The sequence below is a fragment of the Taurulus bubalis genome (genome assembly GCF_910589615.1).
Source record: "Taurulus bubalis genome assembly, chromosome: 9".
NCBI lineage: Eukaryota > Metazoa > Chordata > Actinopteri > Perciformes > Cottidae > Taurulus > Taurulus bubalis.
The window spans coordinates 18,378,773-18,406,679 of NC_136597.1; the positions used below are offsets into that span (position 1 = coordinate 18,378,773).

Below are 27,907 nucleotides of genomic sequence, written 5' to 3' on the forward strand. Positions count from 1 at the left end.
ATGGAGGTTTTGCGTCAGTAAATCCAGATTTGTGCTTTGTCAATCACACCCTGTATGTTCACAGCGTCAGAGAGCGCTTGTCTCCTTTTGTTATTGCCTGTAGCTCAACACCAATATCTACCTTGCAGCATTTCCACTGCAGCTAGTGCAGCACAAAACACACGTATGTCCTTGCATTTGACAATCCAATTGTTATTGAAATATATTAACTATTAATTCCATTTGTACTGCAAATAATCAAATCACAAAGAATCTGTTGTTTAATTGCTTTGGTTGGCCCTGACATAAAAGCTGAGTGCACTAAAGAGCAAAACCGGCTGCATTTTTTATCCATATTCAAATTCACAATCTAAATATTATATATGTATTCTTTTTTGGGACAGGCTTTACAATCAAATACTGCAAAATCAGCTGCTAATAAGCTGGACAGAGATCAAGAAGCTGCAGCCACAGTCTGTCTCCTGCATGGTGCAGCTGCATTTCACTGCTGTACAGCCTCAACTCTGCCTCACCGAGCTCACGCTTCACTCCTCTATAAAGCACCTTCTTATAAGTGATGTTTCTAACTGCTGACTTTACAAGATATCTCATGCTTGCTAGATCATGGATCCTTGCTGGACCACGTAATTGTGAGGCGTATGACACCTTGTGTAAGGAATTTCTGTCCCAAACAAATGGGTTGGCTGTCAAGTCAGTGTGCTGTTTTCCCATGTTAGAGGTCAGTAATACTGACAGAGGACAACACGGGAATCACAGAAATACAAGCCTCTGTACAGTAGCCAGCTCACTCCCTTATTAGATTACATTGATGTACTCCAATTTGTAAAAAATCAAACACCGGATAACAAGATGAGAAGCACAAAATTTCGAGTATCATCTTGCAGCTTTGGCAACAGGGTGTCACATAATATCATCTATTCTTTCACAGTTGGACAAATGCATTTATTTTCCTCTGCTGCAGTGCTATGTTTAACGTCTGTCATGTCATTTGATAGCTGCAGTCATTAAAGCTCATGGATAGCTATGGCAACCTTTGCTTAGTAGGCGGTTTTCTTGACCTGTGCAGCTGAGAGGTGACTCACTCACCGTCAGGAGCAGTGCACTCTAAAAGCCAACCTGCTGTGAATTTGTAATTTGCTTTTCCACTCGTGTGATTTGTTCCTGCAGTTATACTCTGGTTTGAATCCTGTCTGTGTGCCTAAATGCGCTGATGGGGGAGAGGGGCTGCATAATTCTGTTGCACGGCATGTGAACCTCCCTCTGTGCTGTTGGAGCTAGTGATGCAAACACTGTCGTAGCATTAACAGAGGGTATTTCAAGGGCTTCAACTGAGATACGTTAAGCAGCATTAGCTCACATCAGAGCCAATTCAAACACATGCAGAAAAAGTTGACATGCATGCATTTCCAGAGGGGTTTGATAGATTGAGTACATTTCTGCTGCAACACTTTAGCTAGTTTACATACCGTAATGCATGATGATAACTGATGCTGTCATCTAACTGTCATTCATGCTCAGTGAGTACATCCTGATATATTTTGCATGTAATCCCCATCAATAGATACTCAACACAACTGTAGAGGTGCAGGTCACGGATACATATATAATTTTTTGAGCAGTTTCTTTGTTCCTATATTTACAACTGCTGTTCACCATGTATTGTTTTTCCACAGGATATAAATGACTGCCCTTGTTTATCTAATTCTTCTGACCTTGTCCAACTTGCATTCTTCCATTCAAGATGCCCCCGCCCCCCCCTTCTCCTTCAAATCCTCCAATGGAATCTGCGGCAAGTCTCCTTACGTCAGCAACATTGCAGGACCTCTGTGCTCCTCCAGCATTACATTCAGCCCCTATCTTCTCCTGCACTCATTAGTGCCAGAGGTAGAGGTGACAAGAACGGTCACACAATCTCAAAGTGATAAAATGCACAACAGAAGGTGCTGCAGAGAATTAGGTACTTCTGGAGAAGCCAGCACAACAACTAAAGTGCATGTAATGGAGTCTTAAGAGTGGAGTTTGGTGCAGTGCACAATTTACATTCTACTGTATATTGATTAAATCTGTATACCCCATGGGAAGGAGTATTGAGCATCGTGACTGTAGGGTGGATTTTAGTTCTATCCTCTGCATTTTAAATGGCTTTATGCAGCATGTCATTACTACTTAAGTAGCCTACCTCAGCTTTCCCTGTAAAGACTTTATGTTTGCAGTAGTTAAAAGTGATGTCCAAATGGATTTTTTTCGTACCGTCTTTCTCATTCAAAACAATAACATCAAAAGGGAAATATATTCCACATTAAGGGCCTCTAATCTTCATCCTCTGCAGCATATTTTATAGAAAGCTATCATTTTGAATTAAATAGCTGTTTTTCCTGATTGTGCAGAAAACACACACACACGCAAAACACACACACACGCGCATACACACATGCGCATACACACACACACACACACACACACACACACACACACACACACACACACACACACACAGAAAGGGATGAGGGATTAACCATCTTGTCCTTGTCTAGTCCTTTGTTTCAAAAGGATGTCCAATCAATCAAACCACTTGTTTTTTAATTCGATCTGTCAAATCAATATTAAGGCCTGCTTAACATAACAAAGTTCCTTGATTCATTACCATATATTATATGCATCTGGAACTTAAGTTCTGGGTGTATATGTTTTAACATTAACTATAAATACAATACTGCTGTTGAATTACATATCAGGCGTAAGAAGAAAACACTGCTAAAATTATAGTATGATCAGTTTTAAACACGCCTGTCTTGAGGAGCATGAGGGCAATGTAGATTCACTCTCACTGCAAACAAGCTCTCGATAGCTCTTTCATCTCACACCGATTTATTAGCACCCTGTTTGATCAGGATGCTTGTTAAAAGCTCTTTAAGATAAATTACAACCCCTTACGTCACATGCAGCAGATGGAAAGCTTAAAATGCTTTGTGTGCACAAAGGTCTGCTCGGCCTTCTGCTGTCTACCTGCAGTCTAGTGCACCACGAGGTCAATAGGGAAATCATACTACCTGGAAAAGCAAGTTATTTTAGTAGCTCATTCAAAGTTGAAACCGGGATCATAACTGACCTGTTTTTGAAGTGTTTTTGAACTGTGTAGCTGCAGTACCAGGTTCTCAAATCTGTAATATTTTAATTCTGCAAATCCAAACCTATTTTAGAGATTTTGTTGTCAATCTTTTTAATTTCTTTTCAGATCAACATCTGTAAAGAAAGTGCTTTTTGTAGGTCCACGCACAAAAAAATGGGCCAATGAGAAATACAACATTTTTAGTAGCCAAATACACCATGCACATCTATTTCATATTTTTGCAATAGGCCTAGTTAATGCCCAGTTAAAAATAATTATATAAATAAATAATGTTGAACATAGATTAACCATCAGTCCATAAAATAAAAATAGGTTGGTATTATTTTGATTAGATGAGAATTATTTGGAGAAAAAAAAATAATACCCTGCAGAATAGCGTTGTAGTATGATTTAACATCGTTATGTTATGGTCAACTATGGAACATTGTGCAGTGAGAATGGTATTGGGACGTTTCTGTGATAGAAATGCAGTAGACTTCTGGAAAATTAGGCCTTGTATTTATTTGTTTGGTCAGGGTATTGTCCTTATTAATTGATGCATTTGAAATAGACGACAAAGCGATAAGAGTCGCTTCCAGTCCTACAGATAAAGTGGACACTGCTGTGTTCACGAAGAACTGTCTAATGAACGGTGTATGTTCACCCTCATCGACGACCGCTTGTTCTCACGCTGGAATGGCGCTTGATGCTGCTGCTGCTGCTGCGGCTGTGGACAGCCTCTCTGCATCCCATCCCTACCCCTCCCACCCCGCGGACAAATCGGAATGGTTTCTTCCTGGCGAACCTGTCACTGTCACCGCGGCGGTGACGGCAGCCGAAGTGTGAGAGCAGAGTAGGGGGTGGGGGGGAGAGAAGGCTTCATCCACTGCCTGCCATTGCAGTGCGGCGGCTGCTGCTCTGGAGCCACACCAGGAAGACCTTTCCATTCCCTTTTCTGTAAGAATTTCACAAGCACGCCGCGAGGACCATTGCTTTTACGAAAGGTGAATGGTTTTCTTGTTCTGCCCGTGAGTACGTCATTTTGGGAGAGTGTATTCTCTGCAGCAGCAGCAGCAGCAGCAGCTGACTGGACGTGTGTCTCTCTGCGGGCAAGAGCGAACGATAACGGTTCGGTAACTTAGCTACCGCTCTGCTAGCAAACTGTATCTACGCGCTATGCTAAGTGACTAGCTAGTTGCCCAACATTCTATTATTATCTTCCAGCTGACAGCATGAATAACGGTGTCCATTGCCCTATTTGTTTATTTATTTTTTGCGGAGCTTGCGTAACCGATAACGTCAAGTGACAAACTGCCTAGCGGTTGAGCTGTCAACGGGGGACAAGTGCGCGCAGCCTCCAGGTAACGTTAGCTGTGATGAGCTAGCCTAGCTCCTGGAACAAAATGTCGGCCAGCTTGGGGTTGATTTGACCAAGAGTGGTGTAAAGGGGGCACACGATTAATTAAGTGTCACACTGCTAAAAGCGAGGAGGGAGCAGTGTCGCGAGGCCAGCTGCTAGAAATATGACATCGGGTTTTTTAAATTAGACGGAAGGTCAAGCGGTGGCTCGCCTTGTTGTGATGGTCCGTGAGTCAAACTTATGTGGGTCTTTGGTGAAGCTAGGTAGCAGTTGGCTCACGGTAGCCTTTCAACTGGCTTAAGTTTTGGTGACACTGAAATACCGGCTCGCCTGACCCTGTCCCTGTCATGTTACCAGCTGTCATAATAATGTCATGTCAGCTGTGTTTGGGGGCTTTCCGGTGAGCTACAGCCGGTGTTTGGTTAGCATCGCTCATATAACTATCTAACACTAACTAGTTAACGTTAGCTGTTAACATTTCCATAACAAGGAACAGACTTCTGCTAACATGAACCAACAGCTAGCTCTCTATTCATCACCTGGTCAATATATACAAATAACGGACTGTATTTTTTTGTTGACTGTTATCATTTGTTTTGCTAAAAGGTGCACCTGCACTCTATTGCATTGGCATTTCGTTAGACTAGTCATAGCTACAGCTAGTATATGGACGGATAACATTGCACACTGCTTATTTTATTCACTGGTGTGCAAAATTACAGTATGGTGAGCTGGGATATGAACAAATGATCTTGGATATTAAAGTAACAGATTCTTTTAATCATAATATTGTGATTCAATGTGAATTTCTTAACCTATCTTTAAGCAAACATATTTCACAACCTCTGTTTAGATGAACATCATTAATAGTGGCCAGAATCAGGTATTAGTGTTGCCATTGTCGCCCAGCACATTTGGGTTGTATTTGCTTACTTTGTGGACAGTGTGGGGTGGATCAGTTGGTCCTGTCACAGAATTGAGTTGTCTAATTGGTTTTGTTCCTATAATGGCAACATCCTTTGAATTTAAAGCATTCACTAACATGACATGTCTTATTTTACTATAAAATATGTACATTACAATCTATAATTGGAATATCTATCAATGAAAGTATGATGATTCATTATCATTCATTGGCAGTGTTGCGCAGGGGATGTTTCTGGTAAACATGTCGCCTGAAAAGAAGAGAATATCTAGCTGCTCAAGGGCAGCCATACATGTTGCCCTGTAAATCTTGTTGACCTAAGCTGTCATGGGCGCAGAAGTCATCTGAGTCACTGTGGTTTTGGAAGGGAATGTGTCTGATATTTTGCCTACCTAGGTTGAATTTGACTGGAGTTTTGTAGTCCTGTGTATTTGAAGAAACTGAGGTATGACGGGCTTATCTCTTGCTGGTTAATGCATACCAGTGTGACAACAGACGTACCAATGAGACTGCATTACTCTATTAATATCATGCATGTTGACACTTTCTATATTTTTTTTATCGTAGGTATGCACACATATTAATGCCAAGCCAAATGGCTTATTTTATTCATTTAAATGAGATCAATGTAAATATACACAGGTACCTCTTTGAAGAGATTAATGGTCTAACTGTGGAGAGAGGGGCTGCTGGAAAACAATGCCAAAAAATGGTGAGCGACTGTGAAGATGGCACATGTTTCAGTGTTAGTGATACCCTAGAGGTGCTACTACAATAAAACGAAAATTATTGAGTGAGTTAGCCTGCAATGAGCTATCCTTAAGTATTATATCTCTGCTAACTACACCATAGACTATTTTGTATAATTAATATTGTTGTGATATTTTCATCTGCTGAAAGGTGAGACTTCAGACTGAGATGTATTCATGACACTAATTGTTTCACCCTGCTTGAGCTAATAGATCTAATCCCTTTTTTCAATATAGGAGGATTTTCTGTTCTGCATTGCAGCCTAATCCTGCCCCTCTTTAGGTCCACTCAAATGTTACTCTGCATGCATCCTTGTTCTTGAATTAAATATAACTGGTGCCAATAGAGAGAGGTTGTTGCACAAAACACAAGTCACACATCTCAGCATGTATAGATCATTTTTTGTATTAATGTTTGTTGTATCGTCTGTTTTTGGTCAACCTTCACAACCAATTCCAGGGAAAAAATATAATGCAGATTGTAATACGCATACAAATACCTCTTGTCAAATTACATTTTGTCGGTCAGGCTTTAAATATCGTATGTCTATTATCTTTGGCTCCTTACATATATTATACTATCGCATTTTTAGCCTACTTTTTGGAGGGTTGGTTGAATGAGTTGGGAGATTGATTGCTGGGTGCTGTGCACATTGAAAGGTCATTGCTTTGATACATGACCACGCTAAGACTTCCTATCAAACACCTTAATAAGAATTATGGCATTAAAGTCCATGTCCCCAACGAACAGTAAGTCTCTGTGTTGGCAAATGGCATGTTTATGTTATGTTCATATCGGTTATACAGAAGCTTGCTTAGATAAATCCTGTCCATCGTAAATCCCAATTTGAAAGGGGTGTGAAACTATCAGGATGGAGAGGCTTGCAAAATCTCTCATCAATCACATTTCAACAACGAACCTTTCTTTTTCTTATAGCGCAGAAACATCCCTTATCATTACTGTTTTTCATTGGCTCCGTTGTCCTCATTTCAATCACTGTGACTGAGAGAAGGCGGGGTGCAGATCGGTGGCTCAGCTTATCAGCACATTCCTGCCCTCTTATGTGCTCTGTGTTGGGCACTGATAACTTCCACAGGGCTGATTGAGTTCAGAGGCTGATTTCCTGGTCCATGTGTTGAAGACACACTCAAGCTCTGGTTATGATCACTGCCTCAAGCTGTGGATTCTGAAAATAGACTCCACTCACCCTGAGCAACTGTCCCTGAGACAAGTATTTACGGTTTGAACTTTATTTATTTATTGTTGTAATATTTTTTTGGGTGGAAAATGGTGTAAAGTAAACCCAAACTCAAAGCAAGAGTCCATTTTTTTTGGGGGGGGGGGGGTGTTTATTGTATAATTTCCTTAGTTTTCTTAAGAAAAGAAAGTACACTACCTGCTCAGCACCAAACGGCAGACAGACAAAGTCAGTGACTATATGGTAAATAATGGGAGCATTTAGAAGATAAGGAGTCGCATACCTTCTCGGGAGTAGGTGGTGCTCAAAAAAAGAGTGTAAATTGGACTTAAAATAACCAGGTGGACAGAAATACGTCTTCCAATTAATGATATCTTGAATTATAAAATGTGTTATGATAAAAGAAAGACAACCAGCAACACAATATGTGTCTTGTCTCCACTGAGGAATGTTTACTGGGTCTACACTGTTGAACAAAAAGTACACAACTCATGTCAGCATCAATATTATGACAGCTAATAAAGTAATAACCGCTAATTATCATGTCTAAACAAATTTAATGAGATAACTTGTTAATTAAAGTGTTGACAGTCATACTCGGTGTTTAGCACATCAAATAAGGTTTGCCTTCCGGCTTCCTTAATTTTGGAAACTGATACCCAATCATTGGTTATACGTACTGAAGCATTATATCTATGCAAAGCAGTTCTCATTAGATTTCTGTGTTTTCAAACTATCACAAAGACATTTTATTCTATGCTGTATGTCCATTTGCCACATGGACTGCCTTTAATACTCATCCCTCAACTAAATTGTTGCCACTCCGGTAACTTTGTCAAGTATTTTCCTCAGATATGACAACTTTAGTTTCACTTCTATTATTTTTCTAAATAAAATATTAAGAATATATTTTAGGTGCGAGTATATAAACAATGTCTCGTCAAAAAGTGCAGTCGCGGAAAATATCTGTAGTCACAGGATTGATTCTGTTTTAATACATACTACAACTCTGTAAAAACAATACAATTATTTTAAATCACCTCACAGTACATTGCTCAAGTATCCATAACTGAGAAACTAAATGTCACAGAATGCTGGACTAATTGTGGTGTAAAAAAACAAAACGTGTTTCTGCTGCACCATGTTTCACTTAAATGCTGACACCTTTACATGATAGATACAATTAGTGCAACAGTAGAACAACTTTACAGCTTGAAAAGTAAGTCCAGTTGTCTGAACCACAATTCTTGTGTCATTATTGAAATGTGCTGGGAAAAGAAAGATTTATCTATAAGATTTGTTTTGAGTTTAATTGCATTCTGTAGTCCCGAATGAAGTCTTAAAAGAAGACATAGTAGTGGCTAAACTGCAGACTTGAAAGCATTTAGCTGCTTGGGTTCCTTACATGCCTCTTTAAGTTGATGTAGAAATAATTAATTTGGAGTCTGGTAGTCAGAAGCTGGTGGAGAGAGCAAGTTATGTGTGGAATCTGTCACCACTCTCCGGCTCTGCTCTGAGGGATTTAAATTTAACTTGTTTCCCTTGCCAGTGGTGATTGGGTGTCCGTCAGGCTTGTCCAACTCAATCATTATCCTTACTGATGTGTGGGACGTCATGACCCACATGGCCTTTTGTTTTTGGGGTAGATCCATGTTTGTGAAATTGTAATTTCACTGTATCTCCATTTGGCAAACTTGGGTGCTTTGTTTTGGCTTTTAAGGTATTGTTTTCTTTTTATTTCCCCTCCTGCCATTGCATGTTGTGGATTTGTTGTATATTTTCACTGTGATGCATTTCTTCTTTCAGACTAAAACAAATCTGTAACAAAACATGAAATTGCATTCTTAGCTGCATCTCCCATTTACTTTATGTGGATACACAGGGCCTACATGTCAGTGGTCAATACCTCCTGCACACAGAACAGGACAAAGATGGAGTATGTAAATCATGCCCTTGTGTAAGTGATCTGTAATATCATACACATGCGTTTATATCAATGAATAACTTGCATGGACAAAAAAACAAATATCTTACAATGGCTGCACATGATGTTTGTTTGTCCATGCAAGTTATTCATTAATGTAAATGCATGTGAATCACCTTCAACACTAGTTGGACTTGATGGTGTACAAAAAAATAACTTGAGTAACAATATTTCTATACGAACGTTTGGTTTGCGTGTTATTCAACTCTTATGCTACACGTCAAGTCAAGCCTCTACAAAAGTCCAACACTTTATAATCAGGCATATGAAAATGGCTCCAACATGGGTGAAGTGAAATGCAGTCCTTCATCGACCACACAGACCGCCTCAGTGTGTCTGTGGTTGCAACATACTGCAGATGCTGGAAGTTGCCTTAGGATGAATTCACATGTTTGTGCAGCCATGCAGTATGACCCTCTATACAAAACACAGAAGTCTTAATGAGGTAACATGATTTAACTACTTAAACAAATATAAACACTTCTGACAAGTTGTCTAACCTTGTCCTCTAAATTCTGCTTGATTGGAAACCAACGACTAAGATGGTTTCCACAGGATAGAACAATGCTCTCAGTTTGCGTTTGTTGGAAACTGCAATGCAGTAAGCTCTTTTCATAATGAAGCAATTTTTAGTTACCACACTGGAAACCCCATCATAACTTGGGCTGTACAATAATGAGCATTTCCTTGGGCAATCTTAAGTGCAGGCTGTTGAGTTTATTTCCCCATAAAATAGTTGAACTTATTGAGCTACTTTTGAAAGAGCTGCAAACAAAATGAGTAATTAGTAGTGGTATGCTACTACCAGATCAGCTGTCCCTTAAAGAGAAAATGGAATAAAGAAATCTGTAATAACTAACCGTTTAAACATTGTTTTGCCTTTACAGGTGTCAGAATTTCCTTCCTCTTTGAATGTTGGATGTTACATGAGTCACATGTGCCTCGTTGGTTTCCTCTCATTCTGCCTGCACCTCTCAGATTTCCTTTTTGTTGTTGTTGCATTTGGTTTTATCTGCTCCATTAGCAACCTGTTAATATAGTTGGTGTTGGAGGTGAGATTTAATGGAGATTTAATTTGTCTTGTCTTCAGCTGCAGTGTAAAAAACTAAGTAAAATGTCCTTATGCGTTGTTTATTATTAACTGTCAGTTTGACAGTCAGTTATCCTTGATGGGATGCCGCTGATACTGGAGCTTAATGTATGCATGAAATGCAGCACACCTGGGGTAGAGGGGCGTAATAATGTTTCACATGCAAAGAGAACCAATGAATTCTGCTCTGGCTCAACCCGGCACCTCAGGGGTTAAGTCCGATACAGCAGTTTACACTGCGGATGGATGTTCGCTAGTACAGAGGAGTCCCATGCTGTAGCGGAACTGCAGATCCCACACAGATCGCTGCCAAGCCGGAGGGGATTTGCTTCGATCCCATGAGCGTGTGAAGAGAGAGTTGGAGTGAGGGATACATTTTAAAGAGAAAGATGTTAAGACATGAGGCAGACCTTTTTGCAGGGGCAGAGGAAGCAGGAGGGTGTAGCTGCAGGGTGTGTTTCTTAATGCCTCACCTGTGGTCGTAATTTCAGTTGTTCCAGAGCCAAGAAGAGAGAAAGGAGGGTGGGGGTCAGTTCCTCCTAGCACTGATTGGTGCGGTTGTGCGCTCAGGCTGCTGATGTGCGTCTGCAGGAATCTCCTGCTGGATTTACTGAGGAGTAGCTGGAGGTTGGAGTCGCCTTTGTTTGTGTTCTCTGTAGTGACCAGGATGAATTGATGTAAGTACCTCTGATCTTGTATGCATCCAGTTGTATCTGAATAATTAAGCAACACATTAAAAAGATGAAGGGGATACAGTGGAACTTTGTTTTACTTTAGCCTTTAAATATTGCTAGTGTGCGCCTGTGTGTGTGTGTTCTCATGGATTTAATGGTTGGCAATTAAGTTTTAGTTTCAGAGCTAATAGGATTCATCTGTTAACCTTCTTATCACTTGTGCTTTGCTGCCTCTCTCTGTTATCTCCCCCTCCATTAGAGGTCCACCGTACAGTGTCTAACCATGTTGTATGTTCAGAGTGCGACTTATCTCCCAGGGGACCTCCTGACTGGTGCTGAGGCATGGGCCCTCATTAGCATTTGAATATGTTCTCCGAGGCTGGGAGATTTAGCAGTTGTCAGCACTTCCCAGAACATTGTTTTCAATTTCTGAAGTGATCAATCATCATATTCTACTTGTTTGCTGCTTCACTGCCAGCAGCCACAGTGGAGCGTGATCCTGTTGTTGTGTTCTGTCTTTGGCCGCAGTGCAACTTGCACACTGTCCTGAAAGTATCCTTGTTCTAGCAATTTGTTCATTGCTGGCCTGCTAGTCGTTTGTGTCAGTGTCGTTCTTGGTTTGATTTAATGATCGTATGGCTCTGACGACTGAGAACTTGAGAACAAATGAGATGTTTCTTTCCCTGCTGGAGACTGAAACACATTTAGCTTTATTGCTGCTCTCATCATGTGGGGATCTGCAGTTGTAGGACTGTTGAAGCTCATTTGGGTCTCAAATGAGGATCCGAAAAAAGTAGTGTCTTATCTCAAACTGATACTAGAAATAGAATTAATAAATATAAGTTGAATGGAAGAAAAACCTAAGTTGGTTTTGTTTCAGCTAATCATCAAAATGCAATGCTAAAACTTTACTTTGGTACCACTCTGAGTATCCCAGCAGCAACAGTACATGCTCACTGCACTGGAACTGTAAAGGCTTTGTGAAAATGATCTACCTCTCTGTTTTCCTCAGGCCTTACAGACAAATCCAACAAATGGGCACTAGAGAGATAGTGAATGTATTTTCTATGCTGTAGTGCATCATTTGTTCCAGTCAGTCTGTGGTATTTAATATAACAAGAGGTTATTAAATGTTCTCCAGTGTTCATGCTGCAAGTTTCCCTTAAATCACTCTGTTGCAGCATCACAACGGCAGAATTAATGAGAGCTATTTTTAGCCACTCTTGTCCCAGAGCGGTCAAAATTGAATAAGGTTCTGCCTCACCCCTAAACCACACTACAGCACAAAATCTATTCTCTTAGTCAGATAATTGAACACCCCACCATATTGCCTCAGTTCCCTCTTTGGAAGACATATGATTTTGTGTTTCTGCTGAATAGAGATTTGGGGAGCCAGCAGTCTTTAATTTTAATGATACTCCAAAGTGAATATAAAATGAAACACCATCTGAGCTTCCCTCAGTCATCTCTGGTCGTGTGAGGATAGGATTGTGGGGACTCATTGGTTTTAAGGATCTTTGTCAAGTGTATATATTATTATTATTATTCTGTTTCGGTGCAGATCTTATACTTAACACAAAGTGTGGATTAATGGAACCTGAGTTACTACTTGTAACATAGCAAATCAATTGCCTTTACCAGTTGGTTTCAGGTGACTTTGGGTTGACTGTTTTCTGTTTTTGTGGTAGTTACAGTACATAATCTGAAAAGGGAAGAAATAGATAAAGGCCACGTCTAAAGCAAGTTTAAAACAAACAAACAATGAATTCAAGGTATTTCTGCCAATGGAACAAGTGAAAATACACAAATATACTTTTGATAAGGTTTTGTATTTTTGCTATTTGGCTTCCAATGTAGCACCAAGATCAGCTGCTTTTGTCAAACCACCAGTGCAAACCCAAATGTGTTTTAGTTTGCTAACAAAGTATTTACACTTCAGAAGCTTGAGCCTAGTTTTGATTTAGTTTTAATTTACATAAATGATTCATCTATTATCAAAATAGCTTTTGATTTAATTTCAGTTGATCGACTAATTGATTAATCAACTAATCGTTTCTAATTTACGATAATAGAAAATCACTAGGTGAAACCCGAAATTGATTCCCATGTGGAATTAGTACCTTTTTTAAAAAGACTAATGTTGAAGTATTTCTTTGATAAGCATGTTTAAATAGTTTGTTCTGCCGAAGAATTAAACCACACCAGGTTTATTGAATAATTGTGTCTTTTACCATTTATATATTGACATAGTCCATTTTGCCCACAGCTCCCCTGTCCTTTCTCCACTCAGCTGTGTGCGATCCATCTGTGTTGTAGTCCATCTGTGTCGTAGTGCTGGCTCCCAAGTTGCCTGGTTGTAATCCCCCAAGCATGACCCAACCAACATGGTGCGTCTCTGCTGTGGAGCGGCTGCCAGCTCTGGCTTGTGGCTTGAAGCTTCTGTTGGCACCAGTTGTTTGTGGCCGTAAAGGGCGTACACAACAGTGCCACAAAAACTCATCAGTCACTGGATACTGAGGCGACTTTAGTAAAAACTGTCCACACGAGCAGTGCACAGTCGACTCAAACGTTTTCCTTCTCTTTCTTTTATGTTTACTTGACTTTTGAGATTAGTGCCTTTTGCCTCTGAGTAGAGCACCAATATGTTCGGCTGTGAGACTGAATACAGAATGCCATGTAGTGTAGTTTTTGGTTTTATTGCGCTGCAAAGCATTTCTTTCTTCTTTTTTTATTATCTTTGTTAATCCCTACAAAGAACAGCACTTTTGAGGTAACATGTTTTGTTATTAGTGAAGACTGCGTTTCGAGACGCATGATGCAACAAAAAAAAAGAGTGGTAGTTTCAAATAAAAAAAAGCTTTTGTTTCTAAATTAATTCAGCTGTTTCTTTTTTAATACCTCCCACGGTTGAGCGGAACCTTCAGACACGGCCTGAAAATGTCAGGCCACTGGAACAACACCACACGGTTCCCCCTCTGTTACCAGAGCAACACGCTCTGCAGGAGGAGAAAGCAAAATTACATCCCTTCAAAGTGGTGTGTGTGTGTGTGTGTGTGTGTGTGTGTGTGTGTGTGTGTGTGTGTGTGTGTGTGTGTGTGTGTGTGTGTGAGAGAGAGAGAGAGAGAGAAAAAAATGGAGGGTGGGACGCGAGAGATACACACTGCAGGATCTGTTAAATCTTTTTTTCCTACTAAATTCTGTTTAGATTTTACTCTATTTTAGACTTCTTCTGTTTTGCTTCATTTGGGATTATACATCCCATTAATTTTATGGTAATTTATTTGTATTGGATCAGACACAGTGAGCATTCTCTAATCATATTTTCCAGACAACAAAATCACATTTCTCACAAACACGAGGCCTAAAAATGTTAGCTTTGTGTGTGTACGTGTTTGTGTTATGCTTCATAAATGCCAATACAGAATTTCTGGAAGTAGGAATGTCAACTGGAAACAAGTACCTCCCATAACGTTGCAGTTTAGTGACAAACCATCCATAAATTTAGACGAAACGTTAACGTTCTTTGCGTCAGCGTTTCCACAGTGCTGATCAAGAAGACACAGGCATAAATCCTCCTCCCCACAGAACAAACTTTCCAGTGAGAATTCATGCCTCTGTTTTCTGCAGTCTTGTTAATATTCAGATGTCTTTTTTTCCTTTCTCAAGTGCAGTGTATTCAATGTAAAAGGCCAGGGGGAGCTTTTCTGTTCAATCCTTTGTTCCCCCTCCTTGCATGAGTCCCACCATAAGCTGCTTGAGGAGTTTGTGACTGTTGCTGCCAAGCTGAGAACGTCTGGGGCCACTTGTGGCAATTTATTCAGCTGCCTGTATTCCCAGACACTAGCTAAAGATGGCTCTTGGCTGACAGGTCATGACAGACAAGAGGACGACGTGTTTAAGGAAGCCTGGTTGTAAGACGATAAACAGGATGGCAGCAGAGACAGTCGGGTAAACTACTTCCTCCGATTTTTCTATCGTACAAAACATGTTCTTTTTTTCCACCCAGTTTTATTTTATTTATTTTGTATAAATGTTTTCCTGTGGCTTATTATAACTTTAGGGAATTTGATAGCCATACCATTAGCAGGTTGGCGTGATGATGTGGTGCAGATTCATCTTCAACAGGAAGTTGGGCTGACACTTGCGAGACGTTTCGGGTATGAAGCTGCCAACAAGGTGGCAATGATGTCAGCTGAGGGTAGAAGCACCGAAACTGATGCTGCTTTTAATGTAAGGTTCATCTCCCGTTGCTCGTCTGTCATCACACTTTAATGTGCCGCAACATGAGAGATCTCTCTTCCAATGAGTCCTCTGCCTCGGTATCCGTACTGTAAGTGTTTGAGGTGTCAAAGAAATTACCAGCAAAGCAGGAGAAAATGTGTGATAGTCTCACCCATTAATGTTACACTCTGAGGATCAATTTACATGACAAATGGGGGTTATTGCATTAAGTGCTGTGATGTGGATTGTAATTTTCTCCAGAGGGATGAACCTCGTAGTATTTTATATGCAGTCATTGAATGGCTAATGTGTCGTGAGATTGTGGTGGCGGTGGAATGATCTAGAAGAAGAGATAAGATAAGAAGTGGGGTGCAGAGGACAGTGCTGACCTAACAGCTGAAGGAGGTGATCTTCAGCTTATCCTCTGTGGAATTGAAGCACATCCTCGGTCACATCAACAACCAAAGACTTGTTGTTAGTGTGGACTCATTTTATTCAGCAGGGTTTTTATCATTGTGTTGTATGATGTATAAAAAATGCCCGGGAAACATGGGACCTCAAACTGTGAATGTACGAGGAAGGAGAGTATGGTGATAGTGTATGGTCTGTTTGGCAATGTGTGAGTGCACTGCAGATAAAACCAAGCACAACACAGTGCTATCTGCCTCACTGTAAATAGGTAACAGTGAAGCAAACTCAATAACCTGCTGGGTGCAGCCCTGTATGTGTATAGTGGCTGTGACAGGTTGCATCCTTATTAGATTTCGCATGTGAAGAGCCCACTGAGACTATGCTCCTCTTTTACTAGAAACTTTAGACTTCGTAGAGGGGACGAAGTGGAAATGGACTTCAGTTAAATGCTATTATTATCTTCCATAAAGCCTATGATTTAGACTGTTCTGACTTAATATTTTCAGTATGCACTTTTGTTCTCTACATTTGACAGTGCAGGCTTTTAGTATTGTTAATTTCCTCCTTTATTTCCAGTGCCGGACTTATGCAAGTCATAATATATAAAACAAATTTATCCGGTGGCTATTAATTTTCTCAACTCAAGATCATGTTAAGTATACTGCAGAAGCAATGGGTGTACATCTGAGGCTGGAAGCTGAAGTGTACACATTATGAAGGCAATTAGCGAGATTGTGCTGATAACATCCACATTATTCACTTAGAATATGAAGGTCCATCCTGCTGACTTAGATAAGGTTAAATTCACAGTTCTGGCTGCAGTGTAAATTCATTTTAGGAGCAAACTCTCTTGAACATGGAAATGTTACAATTCATCAATTTGAATAATTATTTTTAATGGTCTGTGACTTATTGTGTTTTGACAGAATAATTGATGGCCTAATAAAACGTTTTTGTAAGTTTTGTCTCACCATAAAATAATAACATTTGAGAATCTTGAACCAGTGACCTTTTGCTATATTTGCTTTTCTGTGGGTGTCCCTTCTGTGATAAGATGATCCGGCCACCAACAGTACTGTGTTTCTGTCTTCCAGAGTGCAGCAATGGAGGAGACTGTCATTTGGGAACAGCACACAGTAACACTACACAGGGTAGGTATCTGTTATCCTCCCTCAGATGCTCTTTACTTCTGTCTGTGTTGAATCTCGTCCTGGTCCAGATAACTCTCTCCCCTGCCTGTTTTTTTTATCTCTGCCTCCATCCCTCATCCCTGCATTTTTCTTCCCTCCTATTTCCAGCATTACATCATGTAGGAACTGTGCTTACCTTGTACACAGTTGCAGGTGTAATAAACAAAACATCAGTCATCACAGTGCTTTTCTTTTCTGCATAATTCTCTCTCACATTTGTCACAGTCTTGGGAGCCTGAATAACAGACACTAAAAGTGCATTTTGTGCATTCAAATTACACTGAAGATGCAGTTACAAGTGTACGTGCTTGCTGGCAGTGAAGAATACTGATGTTGTGTATCTTTTGTAATAATGTAGATTTGGCTTACTGGCATATGTACATATATGCATATGTTTTTTCTTAGTCAGTCAGCGCTGTCTATCTGTATCCAGACTTTTACATTATGTTCAGTATTTAGGTCCTTACGGAAAGCTATAGCAACATCTTAATCCATGTTTCTCTGTATGCAGGCACCAGGGTTTGGCTTCGGGATAGCCATATCAGGAGGTCGGGATAACCCTCATTTTCAGAGTGGCGAGACCTCCATTGTCATTTCGGATGTGCTGAAAGGAGGCCCTGCAGAAGGCCTACTGCAGTAAGATATTGCTCTATTATTGGCAGCCTGGTCAATTTGCAAGTTATTAGTATTAAATGACCCTTCTTGCTACAGAGAGACTCCACCATGTCTCATATCTCTTTGTCCCTTCTCTAGGGAAAATGACAGAGTCGTTATGGTCAATGCTGTCTCCATGGACAATGTGGAGCACGCGTACGCAGTCCAGCAGCTTCGTAAAAGCGGGAAAATTGCCAAAATTGTGAGTCAACAGTCCATTATGAATTCCTTTCGAACGCTTTGGATAAAACTTACGCCAGAAACTACAAGATGTTGACGTATTTTTTTTTATCAAATTGTATGTAATTTAGACATTTCTTATATATATTTCACAATTGACTAGTAGAAATGTACAATGTGAGGGAGTAATTGATTCATCTTACTGATCTCATATTGTATTTCCTTTTCCCAGACAATCAGACGGAAGAGAAAGGTGCATGTCCCCATGGGCCGCCTAGGGGAGAGGGAAACTATGTCGGAGCATGACGAGGAGGAGGACAGCTATGATGAAGAGATCTACGAGACGCGGAGCATACGCAGCGCCGCTTACAGCGGCGTGGGCGGGGCCATGGGCAGGCGCAGTGGCCGGAGCAGCGGGCGAAGGGACAGGGAACGTGAACGCAGCGGCTCGCGAGAGAGGAGTCTCTCCCCGCGCTCAGACCGCCACTCGCACAACCTGCCCCCACGTCCCGCAAAGGTCACGCTTGTCAAATCCCGCAAAAATGAAGGTGAGGCTCACAAAGTCGAGGGCACAAAGAAGGTTTTCTGAGGTAATCCACCTGCCATTTTATTTATCCAACTATTATCCGACAGCCAGACTTTAAGGAGAGAATAAGACCTCCAAATCAGCATTGGTCAACTGCCAGAGTAAACAAAACTTGCCAGCCGCAGCAAAATCCAAGTTTACTCAAGTAAACCTAAGTAAAAGAGCAATTAATCTTCTTTAATCAGTACTGTTAATCCCAGTGGGAGCAGCAGCTTGACAGCCGAGTGTGGTCAGTGCGGTGTGGCCACGTGAACTCTGTGCTAACATGCTCTTTGTTGCTGTCGTTCACTTTGTAAGCAGAATATGGCCTGCGCCTGGCCAGCCACATCTTTGTCAAGGACATTTCCCCCGAGAGCCTGGCAGCCAGAGACGGCAACATCCAGGAAGGAGATGTTGTTCTGAAGGTGAGGCATAGGTCTTCAAGAAGCCTGCTGGAAATTTGATATGTATACACCATCAAATATTAAACCTGAACGAGACAATTGAAAATTACAATATAATACAATACATTTTTCCCCTTTTTGGAGAGATTAATTAATATTGTGCTGGAATTTACTCACTGTAATTAATTTTCTATCTATCTAATGTTGTATAACAGCACTTACAGTTGCAGCTTCATCTGCCTGATGTTACTCAATTCGTTCACATTATGAAATAGATCTATGTGCATGAGGGGTGCTTTTTGAACTGTAGCTGTTCTAATTCAATCACTTCTCACATTCAGCCTTCTCGCGCATGTCATTTGACTCTTTGAATGCTACCGCTTAAGGAATGAAAGGTTAATCAAATGATTAAAGAAAGGAATTGTCAAAATGATGTGCTAGTTGATACTGCACAGCCCAATCTGAAGCTTACTAATTGATTTGCCCCTGACAAATAAAATCAGTGATGCACCTAATTTGCATGGGATCTTGTGCCTTCTGGACTATGCATTTTTAGCCTGAACGTAGCTTCTCATATGACAACTTTATTGCAATAATATAAATATGAAACAAAGACTACTTTATTTATTTTTTAATTTAACTTCTGGTCTTTGTCATGGCTAATTGCTTTTCTCTCTTTCTATAGATCAATGGCACAGTGACAGAAAACCTCTCCTTGATAGACGCCAAGAAGCTGATAGAAAGGTCAAAGGGCAAGCTAAAAATGGTAGTGCAGAGGGACGACAGGGCCACCCTGCTGAACATCCCTGATCTTGATGACAGCCTTGCTTCAGCCAACGCCTCTGACCGAGACGGTGAGAGTGGTGTTAAGTGTTGGATTCAGCTGAAATGGGGCGCAGCTGAAAACCAGACTTGTCCATGTGTTTTTCAGACGGTCGTCCTTAAACAGTGGCTTTTGTTTGATCAGACATTTCAGATATCCATTCTCTGGCATCCGACCATTCCAATCGATCGCATGACAGACATCGTAGCAGCCGCTCCCGCTCTCCAGACAGAAGATCTGAACCCTCAGACCACTCCAGACACTCACCCCCACAAATCAGCAATGGCAGGTAGAGACCTTCCATCCACAACTTTATTAAGTATTTCCTTTTCATATAGATTCAGTTTTGCTACTTCATTTCTGCTACTTTCTCTCTCCGGTTGATATAAAACTGTAGTAATCCAACAATAACAAAGATTAATAAAAAGAAACAATCAATCATTTAGTCAATGATTTTGTTGTTTTTAGGTTCGGTAATACAAGCAATTTGATAACATCCCCATTGGATTTCAGAAAAGGTGTGATGGGTACTGTTTATATAATAATTAATTGAGAAAATTATAAGCCTATTAATCAAGTCAAAACAATAATTAGTTTCAGCTCTTTATTCATATTTATGATGCTGTTATGTAACTGATCTTGTCGTAATTAACTTCTAGCTGTCAAAGTTTATTAAAACAGACTTGTTTGGTTCTGTTTTTTTTGGCTGCGAAAGACTTTCGATTTTATGTTTGACTTAATACCAGCTGTCAAACCACATTCAGCACTTCTTTGACTGTAACCTTGTTTGAAAGTACCTCATTAATTCTTCATTTCAACTCGATAGAGCACCAGAGTTGTTCCCCTTTCACACTGCTTATTGACCTGAGGATAATAAAAGTAAACTGTTAAGCTGCAAAAGAGACAGTCTTGGTCAATTAGGTTGAAAACTCTGCTCACCTTTTGTGTAAAAGTTCAGTGCTCAACCTATATTACTGTGTGTCTCTTCCAAAAGGCAGAGGATGTCAAATTCTAGAGAATTTTTGATGCATCAGTTTAAAAAAATGCTGATTTATTTGATATGGAACTTGAAAAGTCTTCAAGATGATGTTATATGCCAAACAGAGAAAATCTTCACCAGAAAAAAGCTCACTCACTGCAATTTGTCTGCCTTTGTATTCACTTAATACAACTCGACAGCTGGAGAATACCGTAAGTTTGCCACCTTTATGCAGTTGGAGTAGTTACTAATAGTAGTGCTAGTAAATCCTGAATAGATTTAATGTAGATTAATAGACGACCCTTCATTCTCACAAAGCACTGATTTTTGCAAAGATGACTAACAGCCAAGTATTGCTTAAAGGAAGATTGCTGACGTGATGTTATATAACATCAATTATTCAGTGAGGCGTCCTATTTTGACTTGAGATGATCGAGTCACAGGATCCTCGTGTCTCTTGAACGTTTTTGTGAGCAAACCGCAAGTTTGGCACAAGGACAATATAGCTCCAACGATGAAGGAACAAAAGGCCGTCACCAACTATCAGTGTCAACTGTCTCCCCTTTTGCAGCTGAGCTTTTCTGAGATCTGTGGATATCGGGCTTGATATATATTTTTTATTTTGATTGAATAGATTGTATTTTGTGTGCAATATTCTCTATTATGTATTAGTTTATTCATGGCACATCTAGGATACTGAAGTACAAGTCATTTAGTATTTAAATGAACAGCAAGGAGATGCTGGGACAGGATGTTACTGTTAATCTGAACCGGGATCTGGACCTATGACCCTTTCTCTCAGTTCAGAAAATTGGCAGGTTAAAAAGAGGGCCTCTTCATGGATGGATTAAAAAAAGAGGTTTGTTCCTCTCCAGCCAGTTCAAACAGGGTCCTGCACGCTACTTGGTCACTCAGTGAATAAATCAGTATTGTGCCAGTAAGGTTCTGCCAGTAAGCAGCCATTTGACCAGGAGTTTGGAGACGAAACCGTAAAGCCTACTTTACTTGAAACACATCGAGGATGTCAATTTTTAACGAAACACAGGGTGTTTGTGTCATCATTTACTGACTCGTAATTGACCCCGGGTCACTGTGTATCAGTTCAGGCGACTTAACTGTTTTAAAACTGGCATGGAAGTCAAACCTTTCCTGGTCTACAGCCAGTGTCACACTGTGAAATTCACCTGGAGGACAGAACCCACTCTGACACCTTAGATAAGCTGCTCTAAAAATAGAGCACAAAAAAAGTGGAAAGACAAAGTAGTGACCTTCAAGACTACGTTGCAGCCTCAGACTCTGAGCCGTTCTTCTCCCCTGTTTTTCCTTTCTCGGCCAATGCGTGTCCACCGCAGTCAGGAGACAATTCGGTACGGTCTAGGTTTTGTGTTGAGTGGTGTACGGCCTTAAAGCTCTCCTGTTGCCTCTGAGCTCTACATCTACAGAATACACTATTTATAATCTCCCGCATTCCTTTGCTTAAAAACAAATTGTGCAAAAATAAATGTATTTTTGTCAGCAGTAACAGAAGTCGTGATGACGAACGAATCTCAAAACCGTCTTCAACTCCAGTGAAGCTACCAGAGGAGGTTCCTCTGCCCAAACCGAAAGAACCGGCTGTTGCTCGAGAGGAGAAACCGCTCCCACCACTCCCAGGTCGGTAATCCAACAATCGGCCATTAAACCTGAATATTATGTGTACATGTTGGACAAGTGATTTGTAAATCAGAAGTTAACACATGGACATTTAAGTACACCCATAATTTGTATCTTGTACCTGTAAGCAAATACTACATGTGGGTGTGGGTTTCCCCATCCATCATAATCAGTCATTTAATTGTTTTATTAAATGATTTCATGATAGTAAAATTGAATCTTATTTGAACTAGTCATTTTTGCCCTTTTTAAAAAAAGAATACTTAAAGAAAGTTAGATCTAGACGCCTGCTGAGCCTGGCTGAGTTTGCCTGGAGCCAAATGAAAATAAACCGTATGAGTTGATCGAGTCTGACGTTCCTCCCCAGCCTGCAGCACTCTGATGCCTTTCTGTTTGACCTCCCTGCTCAGGACACTATGTGCCTTGAGTGTGTGTTTGCGCAAGCGTCTGTAATGACACTTTGCCAGTGTGTGGTTTTGAACAGTTGTGTTTTTAATTTTTGTAATTTGTACTTTGACATCTATGGTATTGTGATGTGAATGTGTTTGCGGGAGTATTTCTTTGTTTGAAAACCTGTTCAGTGCAGTTTTACATGTTTGTCGTATGTCTGTATTAATAACGTGAGGTTGTGTTTTGGTTCAGAGCCCAAGCCGGTGTATGCTCAGCCTGGACAGCCAGATGTAGACCTGCCAGTCAGTCCCGCTGATGCCCCTGTGCCAAGTGCTGCCCATGACGATAGCATCCTACGGTAATATTAACAGTGAACAATGTCACACCATCAAATATATTAAAGTCTTATTAAAATCTACAAAACAAAAAGTGACCTTTTGTGAGCACCTCACTGCATAAATCTCAGTTCACTTTAATAAAAAGTGACGGCAAGAGTGAGGAATTTTAATTGCAGTTCACATAACAGCACATCTTGGAGTAGCAGTTGACAGTTTTCAAAATGTTATCTATTCAAAGCCTTTTGGCTGCAACATAGCATAGATGTCATGCTATTTAGAAACGTGTCTTTCTGAACACACTGGTTTGTTGGCAAGTTTAAAATGCAGTTTTGAATACGACTGGATGCACAACTGTCAGTGTTTGTGCGTCAGACAGTTGACTGTGGTTATTTTTCTCTTTAGCAAAATTATTTAAATGTATTCAAATGTTCTCTATCACTGTGCCTTTCCCTTTCTATAGAACATTTTTACGTCTTTGCTTTTATAAGCTCGGTAAAGAGTCTCAGCAAAAAAGAAAACCTGGCTCGCATCCAGGAGTCACTCAACTATTCATAAATTTAAGTTTGCTCTGGAAAGACGGAAATTCCATCAAATGGTGTCATGTCAATAAAAATCATCCTAACGATAGTCTTTCCCGTCCTCAGGCCAAGCATGAAGCTGGTGAAGTTCAGGAAGGGGGAGAGTGTGGGTCTGCGGCTGGCCGGGGGGAATGACGTGGGCATCTTTGTAGCCGGAGTGCTTGAGGATAGTCCAGCTTCTAAGGAGGGCCTGGAGGAGGGCGACCAAATTCTCAGGGTGAGACACTTTATTTTGTAACACAGCAAGTGTGTATACTGACAGCTAGAAATCAAGTGGTTCTTTTTCATCAGTTGTTGAAAAAATTGAGTTTGCAAAAAGTTACACGTCCAAAACTTGTAGTTATTTTATGTCACAATATTTTTTTTTCTTTTAACAATGTGTACCTGATGCTGTCTATAAACAGCTATGTTTCATGGGCAATGCGTCCTCAAGCTTTTTCCTTTTTACATTCATGGTTTGACATACTGGCTGCTCCAAAATTCTTGTACCTCCATGGTGGTCTCTTAGCAATGGCCCCGAGGGAGCACACACAAAAAAACTGTTTCCTCTAGCTGTGTTTTCCATTTTCCTCAAAGCCATATATCTCCCTGTTTGTACCTCCTTCTCCTTTCTTTTAGTATAAAGAGGAATGACTTAAGTTCTTTTAGTGCAGTCAAATCTTTAGTTCCTCAAGCAATACTGAGAACAGCAAGAGCTATGTAAACCTTTTATCTAAATAGAGATGTACACCTCCTGTCACGCACGCTTTGAACAATGAAGCTTACTTCTTTACTCAAACTTTAAAGTACTAGATGAACAGTGATGTCACTTTGTGGTAAGCATAAAACCGTAATCTCTGTTTCCAAATTCCAGGTAAATAATGTAGATTTTGCAAACATAATCCGAGAGGAGGCGGTGCTGTTTCTCCTTGACCTTCCTAAAGGTGAAGAGGTCACCATTCTGGCCCAGAAGAAGAAAGATGGTAAGTGAAGTGAGTAAGGAGATGAGATGAAAGGTTAATTTATATTGATCACAATAGCCCAATGTTTCTGACTCGCTCTCTCCTGCTCAGTGTATCGGCGGATTGTGGAGTCGGATGTTGGGGACTCCTTCTACATCCGGACACACTTTGAATATGAGAAGGAATCTCCGTATGGGTTAAGCTTTAACAAGGGTGAGGTGTTCCGTGTGGTGGACACCCTCTACAACGGGAAGCTGGGCTCCTGGCTGGCTATTCGCATCGGCAAGAATCACCAAGAGGTGGAGAGGGGCATCATCCCCAACAAAAACAGGTGACCTGAGAGACATATAATAGTAATAATAATACACTTTATTTATAGAGCACTTCTCATACGATGTGGTTCAAAGTGCTTTCCAAAAAAAACAATTAAACAAGGGCAAATAGACAATATCATTTGAAAATAAAATACAGTAGATGCTAAAATATAGAAGTTACATAAAAAAACAGACCATTAAGAATAATAGAAGTTATACTTTTTTTTTTTTTATGCATGACATTATAATCCAAATTAGATAACTAGGTTTTCATCTGCGGGTTAAAATGTTTTCCTGTGTCTGCTTTGGCTTGAATCATGTCAGTTATCTCAAAGAGTGACATGCTTGATAAATGTTTGCCACAACAGTTAGTCAGTTCCCTCATTAATATTAAATGTGTTATGATTGTCGTTGCCATGTAGTGTCCTTAGGCATTGGCAGTGTTTAGTTTATCTGTGCCAAATTTATGACGCATCCATTAGTTTGTGTTACATTAAAGACTATCTGTCTTTCTGCCATTTGTTTACAGAGCAGAGCAGCTGTCCAGCGTGCAATACACTCTCCCCAAAACAGCGGGGGGCGACAGGGCGGACTTCTGGAGGTTTCGTGGTCTTCGGAGTTCAAAGAGGAACCTGAGGAAGAGCAGAGAGGATCTCTCTTCCCAGCCAGTCCAGACAAAGTTCCCGGCTTATGAAAGAGTTGTACTGAGAGAGGGTGAGGACTCTGACTATGTCTCCTAGAATATTGCCTATATTTCTTCATAAGTCTTTATAAAAAAAATGATTTCTGTACAGCTGGTTTCCTGAGACCTGTGGTGATATTTGGGCCGATCGCTGATGTTGCTCGAGAAAAACTTTCCAGAGAAGAGACAGATCTTTTTGAGCTTGCAAGTATGTTTGTATACATTATACTGCACATATATTGTAGAAGATAAACATCAACGGACAGTAAATCTGTTTGTGCTTCAGATTTTCTTTTCCTGCATAAATCCCTTTCACCTGTTTTCCAGAGAGTGAACCGAGAGATGCAGGAACAGACCAGCGTAGTTCAGGAATCATTCGTCTTCACACCATCAAGCAGATCATTGACAGAGTGAGTATGCCACCTTATATCTCATAAACAGCGTTTTAGGTTCTTAGATTATTTCTTCACAGATATATTTTCCATCCCTCCTCTTTACTGCCCTTATCTCATGAAGGACAAACATGCTGTCCTCGACATTACCCCGAACGCTGTGGACAGGCTGAACTACGCTCAGTGGTACCCGATTGTAGTCTTCCTAAATCCTGATACTAAGCAGGGTGTGAAGAACATGAGGACCAGACTGTGTCCAGAGTCCAGGAAGAGCGCCAGGAAGCTCTATGAGAGAGCCATCAAACTGAGGAAGAATAATCACCACCTGTTCACCAGTAAGTGTGCAGAGTGTATATTGTCTCTTTTTTACATGTTTTATTCTTCTTGAAGTGATAGTGACCAAAAAAATACTCTCTTTAAGCCACCATCAACATGAACAATATGAATGATGGCTGGTACGGAGCTCTGAAAGAAACAATCCAGCAACAGCAGAACCAGTTGGTGTGGGTGTCAGAGGGCAAGGTGAGAGACTGTTGTGTGATTCCTGATGCCTCAACAATATTATTTGATTCCTGTTCGTCTCGCTGGGTGATTAATTCATTATCATTTCTCTGCTCAGGCGGATGGCACTACAGAGGATGACTTGGACATCCACGACGACCGTCTGTCCTACCTGTCTGCGCCAGGAAGTGAATACTCCATGTATAGCACGGACAGCCGCCACACTTCTGACTACGAAGACACGGACACGGAGGGTGGAGCGTACACCGACCAGGAACTGGACGAGACTTTGAACGACGAAGTGGGTCTGCCCACGGAGCCCGCTATCACCCGCTCTTCCGAGCCCGTGCGAGAAGACCCACCTGTAATTCCGGACACCCCTGGTTACCCTGGATACCAGCACCCTGTGCAGCCCGACCCAGCCAGTCGCATAGACCCTGCCGGGTTCAAGATGGCCGCTCCGCAACAGGTAAAATGAATATCTAGCTTTGCAGGCTGCACCCGTCAGAGACGGTTGATGGCTAAAAGTACTGCCGAGCTGAGGAATAGCTCCCTTGTGTACAGTGTTGTGTCCTGACCTTTGTTAAGATTAAATGTCCTTTTCTAAGTAATATACTTGTTTTAGAAGCTACTGGTATGTTATCTATTCTAACCACATTCTCTGGCTGGCGTAAAACAGTGTAAGGAAGAAGATCATGGTGTTGGGGTGAGCTGTACTTTATGTGCCCTTGGCAGGCTGTGTTATAAATGTCTCTTAACAATACTTCACAGCAAGATGAGGCTGCTCTGCCCATGTCCTCGTTGCCTCCGCCGGCGGTAGCGCCCCCTGCTGTTGAGCAGCCTGTACATCTTGAGGGTATGCACCTAGAGGAGCCTCCTGCTGCAGCCGCAGCTCCTCTGGCTGACTCACTTAGCAGCCCCAGCCCTGCCCCTGAGCTTATTCAGCCCCCATCACCACATGAACCCTACCCATCTGGACCGCCTGGTCCAGAACCAAAGGTACCCGCTGTTTCACCAGCCACTCGGACCGGGCCTGGGCCACAGCCTGCTGTTTTAACTGCCTGTTTTCTCGCACATGCTTTCCACTCGCTCTCTGCATGACATGCCCACACTGTGTGACTCACTGAGTCCACTGTGTGCCTCTGGCTCCCAGAGAAAATGTGCGACAGACTAGTCCACATGCACCACAGTGGGCTGGGAGACCAGAAGGATTGGTGCATCTGAGTCTTTGACCAGGGTGAAGACATCCACAACCAGCCCTAACTGTTGCCTCTTACTTCCTTTGCATGGCTCCTAATCTTTTTTGGGTTCCTTTCAGCTTTAACTCTCTTCTGTAGATGAACGATAGTAGCACTTACAATGGCATCATAGTGGTTGATGTGTCGTCTGTTGTAGTGCCAGTAGCATTAGATGCAAACTGAATGTTGGTTGCATGATGAAAGCTAACCTGCAGACAGTACTCTTGGTAATGATTTCCATCAAGCAATATCCCACATCTAAAAATCAGCACACTGCATTGTGTCTTCCGTTTAGTATTTTTGTCCGGAGTAGATGACTTCAAATCAACCTTCTTCCATAGGAAGTACTGTAAATAGATTTGC

General features: G+C 41.1%; 1 protein-coding gene across 1 annotated transcript in view; it reads left to right on the top strand.

Annotated features, from left to right (window-relative positions):
* Window positions 1–27,907, top strand: part of tjp1b (tight junction protein 1b) — a gene marked incomplete at its 5' end in the record, with an annotated part of 61,690 nt that overhangs the window by 27,180 nt on the left and 6,603 nt on the right. The window contains 20 exons of the mRNA XM_079223284.1: window positions 16,817–16,873; window positions 17,424–17,548; window positions 17,666–17,768; window positions 17,979–18,294; window positions 18,630–18,736; window positions 19,401–19,569; window positions 19,683–19,827; window positions 20,718–20,729; window positions 22,037–22,170; window positions 22,813–22,918; window positions 23,543–23,693; window positions 24,330–24,438; window positions 24,529–24,748; window positions 25,261–25,445; window positions 25,526–25,621; window positions 25,741–25,823; window positions 25,930–26,140; window positions 26,227–26,327; window positions 26,425–26,775; window positions 27,078–27,305. Of these exons, the coding sequence (XP_079079410.1) occupies window positions 16,817–16,873; window positions 17,424–17,548; window positions 17,666–17,768; window positions 17,979–18,294; window positions 18,630–18,736; window positions 19,401–19,569; window positions 19,683–19,827; window positions 20,718–20,729; window positions 22,037–22,170; window positions 22,813–22,918; window positions 23,543–23,693; window positions 24,330–24,438; window positions 24,529–24,748; window positions 25,261–25,445; window positions 25,526–25,621; window positions 25,741–25,823; window positions 25,930–26,140; window positions 26,227–26,327; window positions 26,425–26,775; window positions 27,078–27,305 (3,009 nt within the window). The remainder of the gene's footprint in view (window positions 1–16,816; window positions 16,874–17,423; window positions 17,549–17,665; window positions 17,769–17,978; window positions 18,295–18,629; window positions 18,737–19,400; window positions 19,570–19,682; window positions 19,828–20,717; window positions 20,730–22,036; window positions 22,171–22,812; window positions 22,919–23,542; window positions 23,694–24,329; window positions 24,439–24,528; window positions 24,749–25,260; window positions 25,446–25,525; window positions 25,622–25,740; window positions 25,824–25,929; window positions 26,141–26,226; window positions 26,328–26,424; window positions 26,776–27,077; window positions 27,306–27,907) is intronic.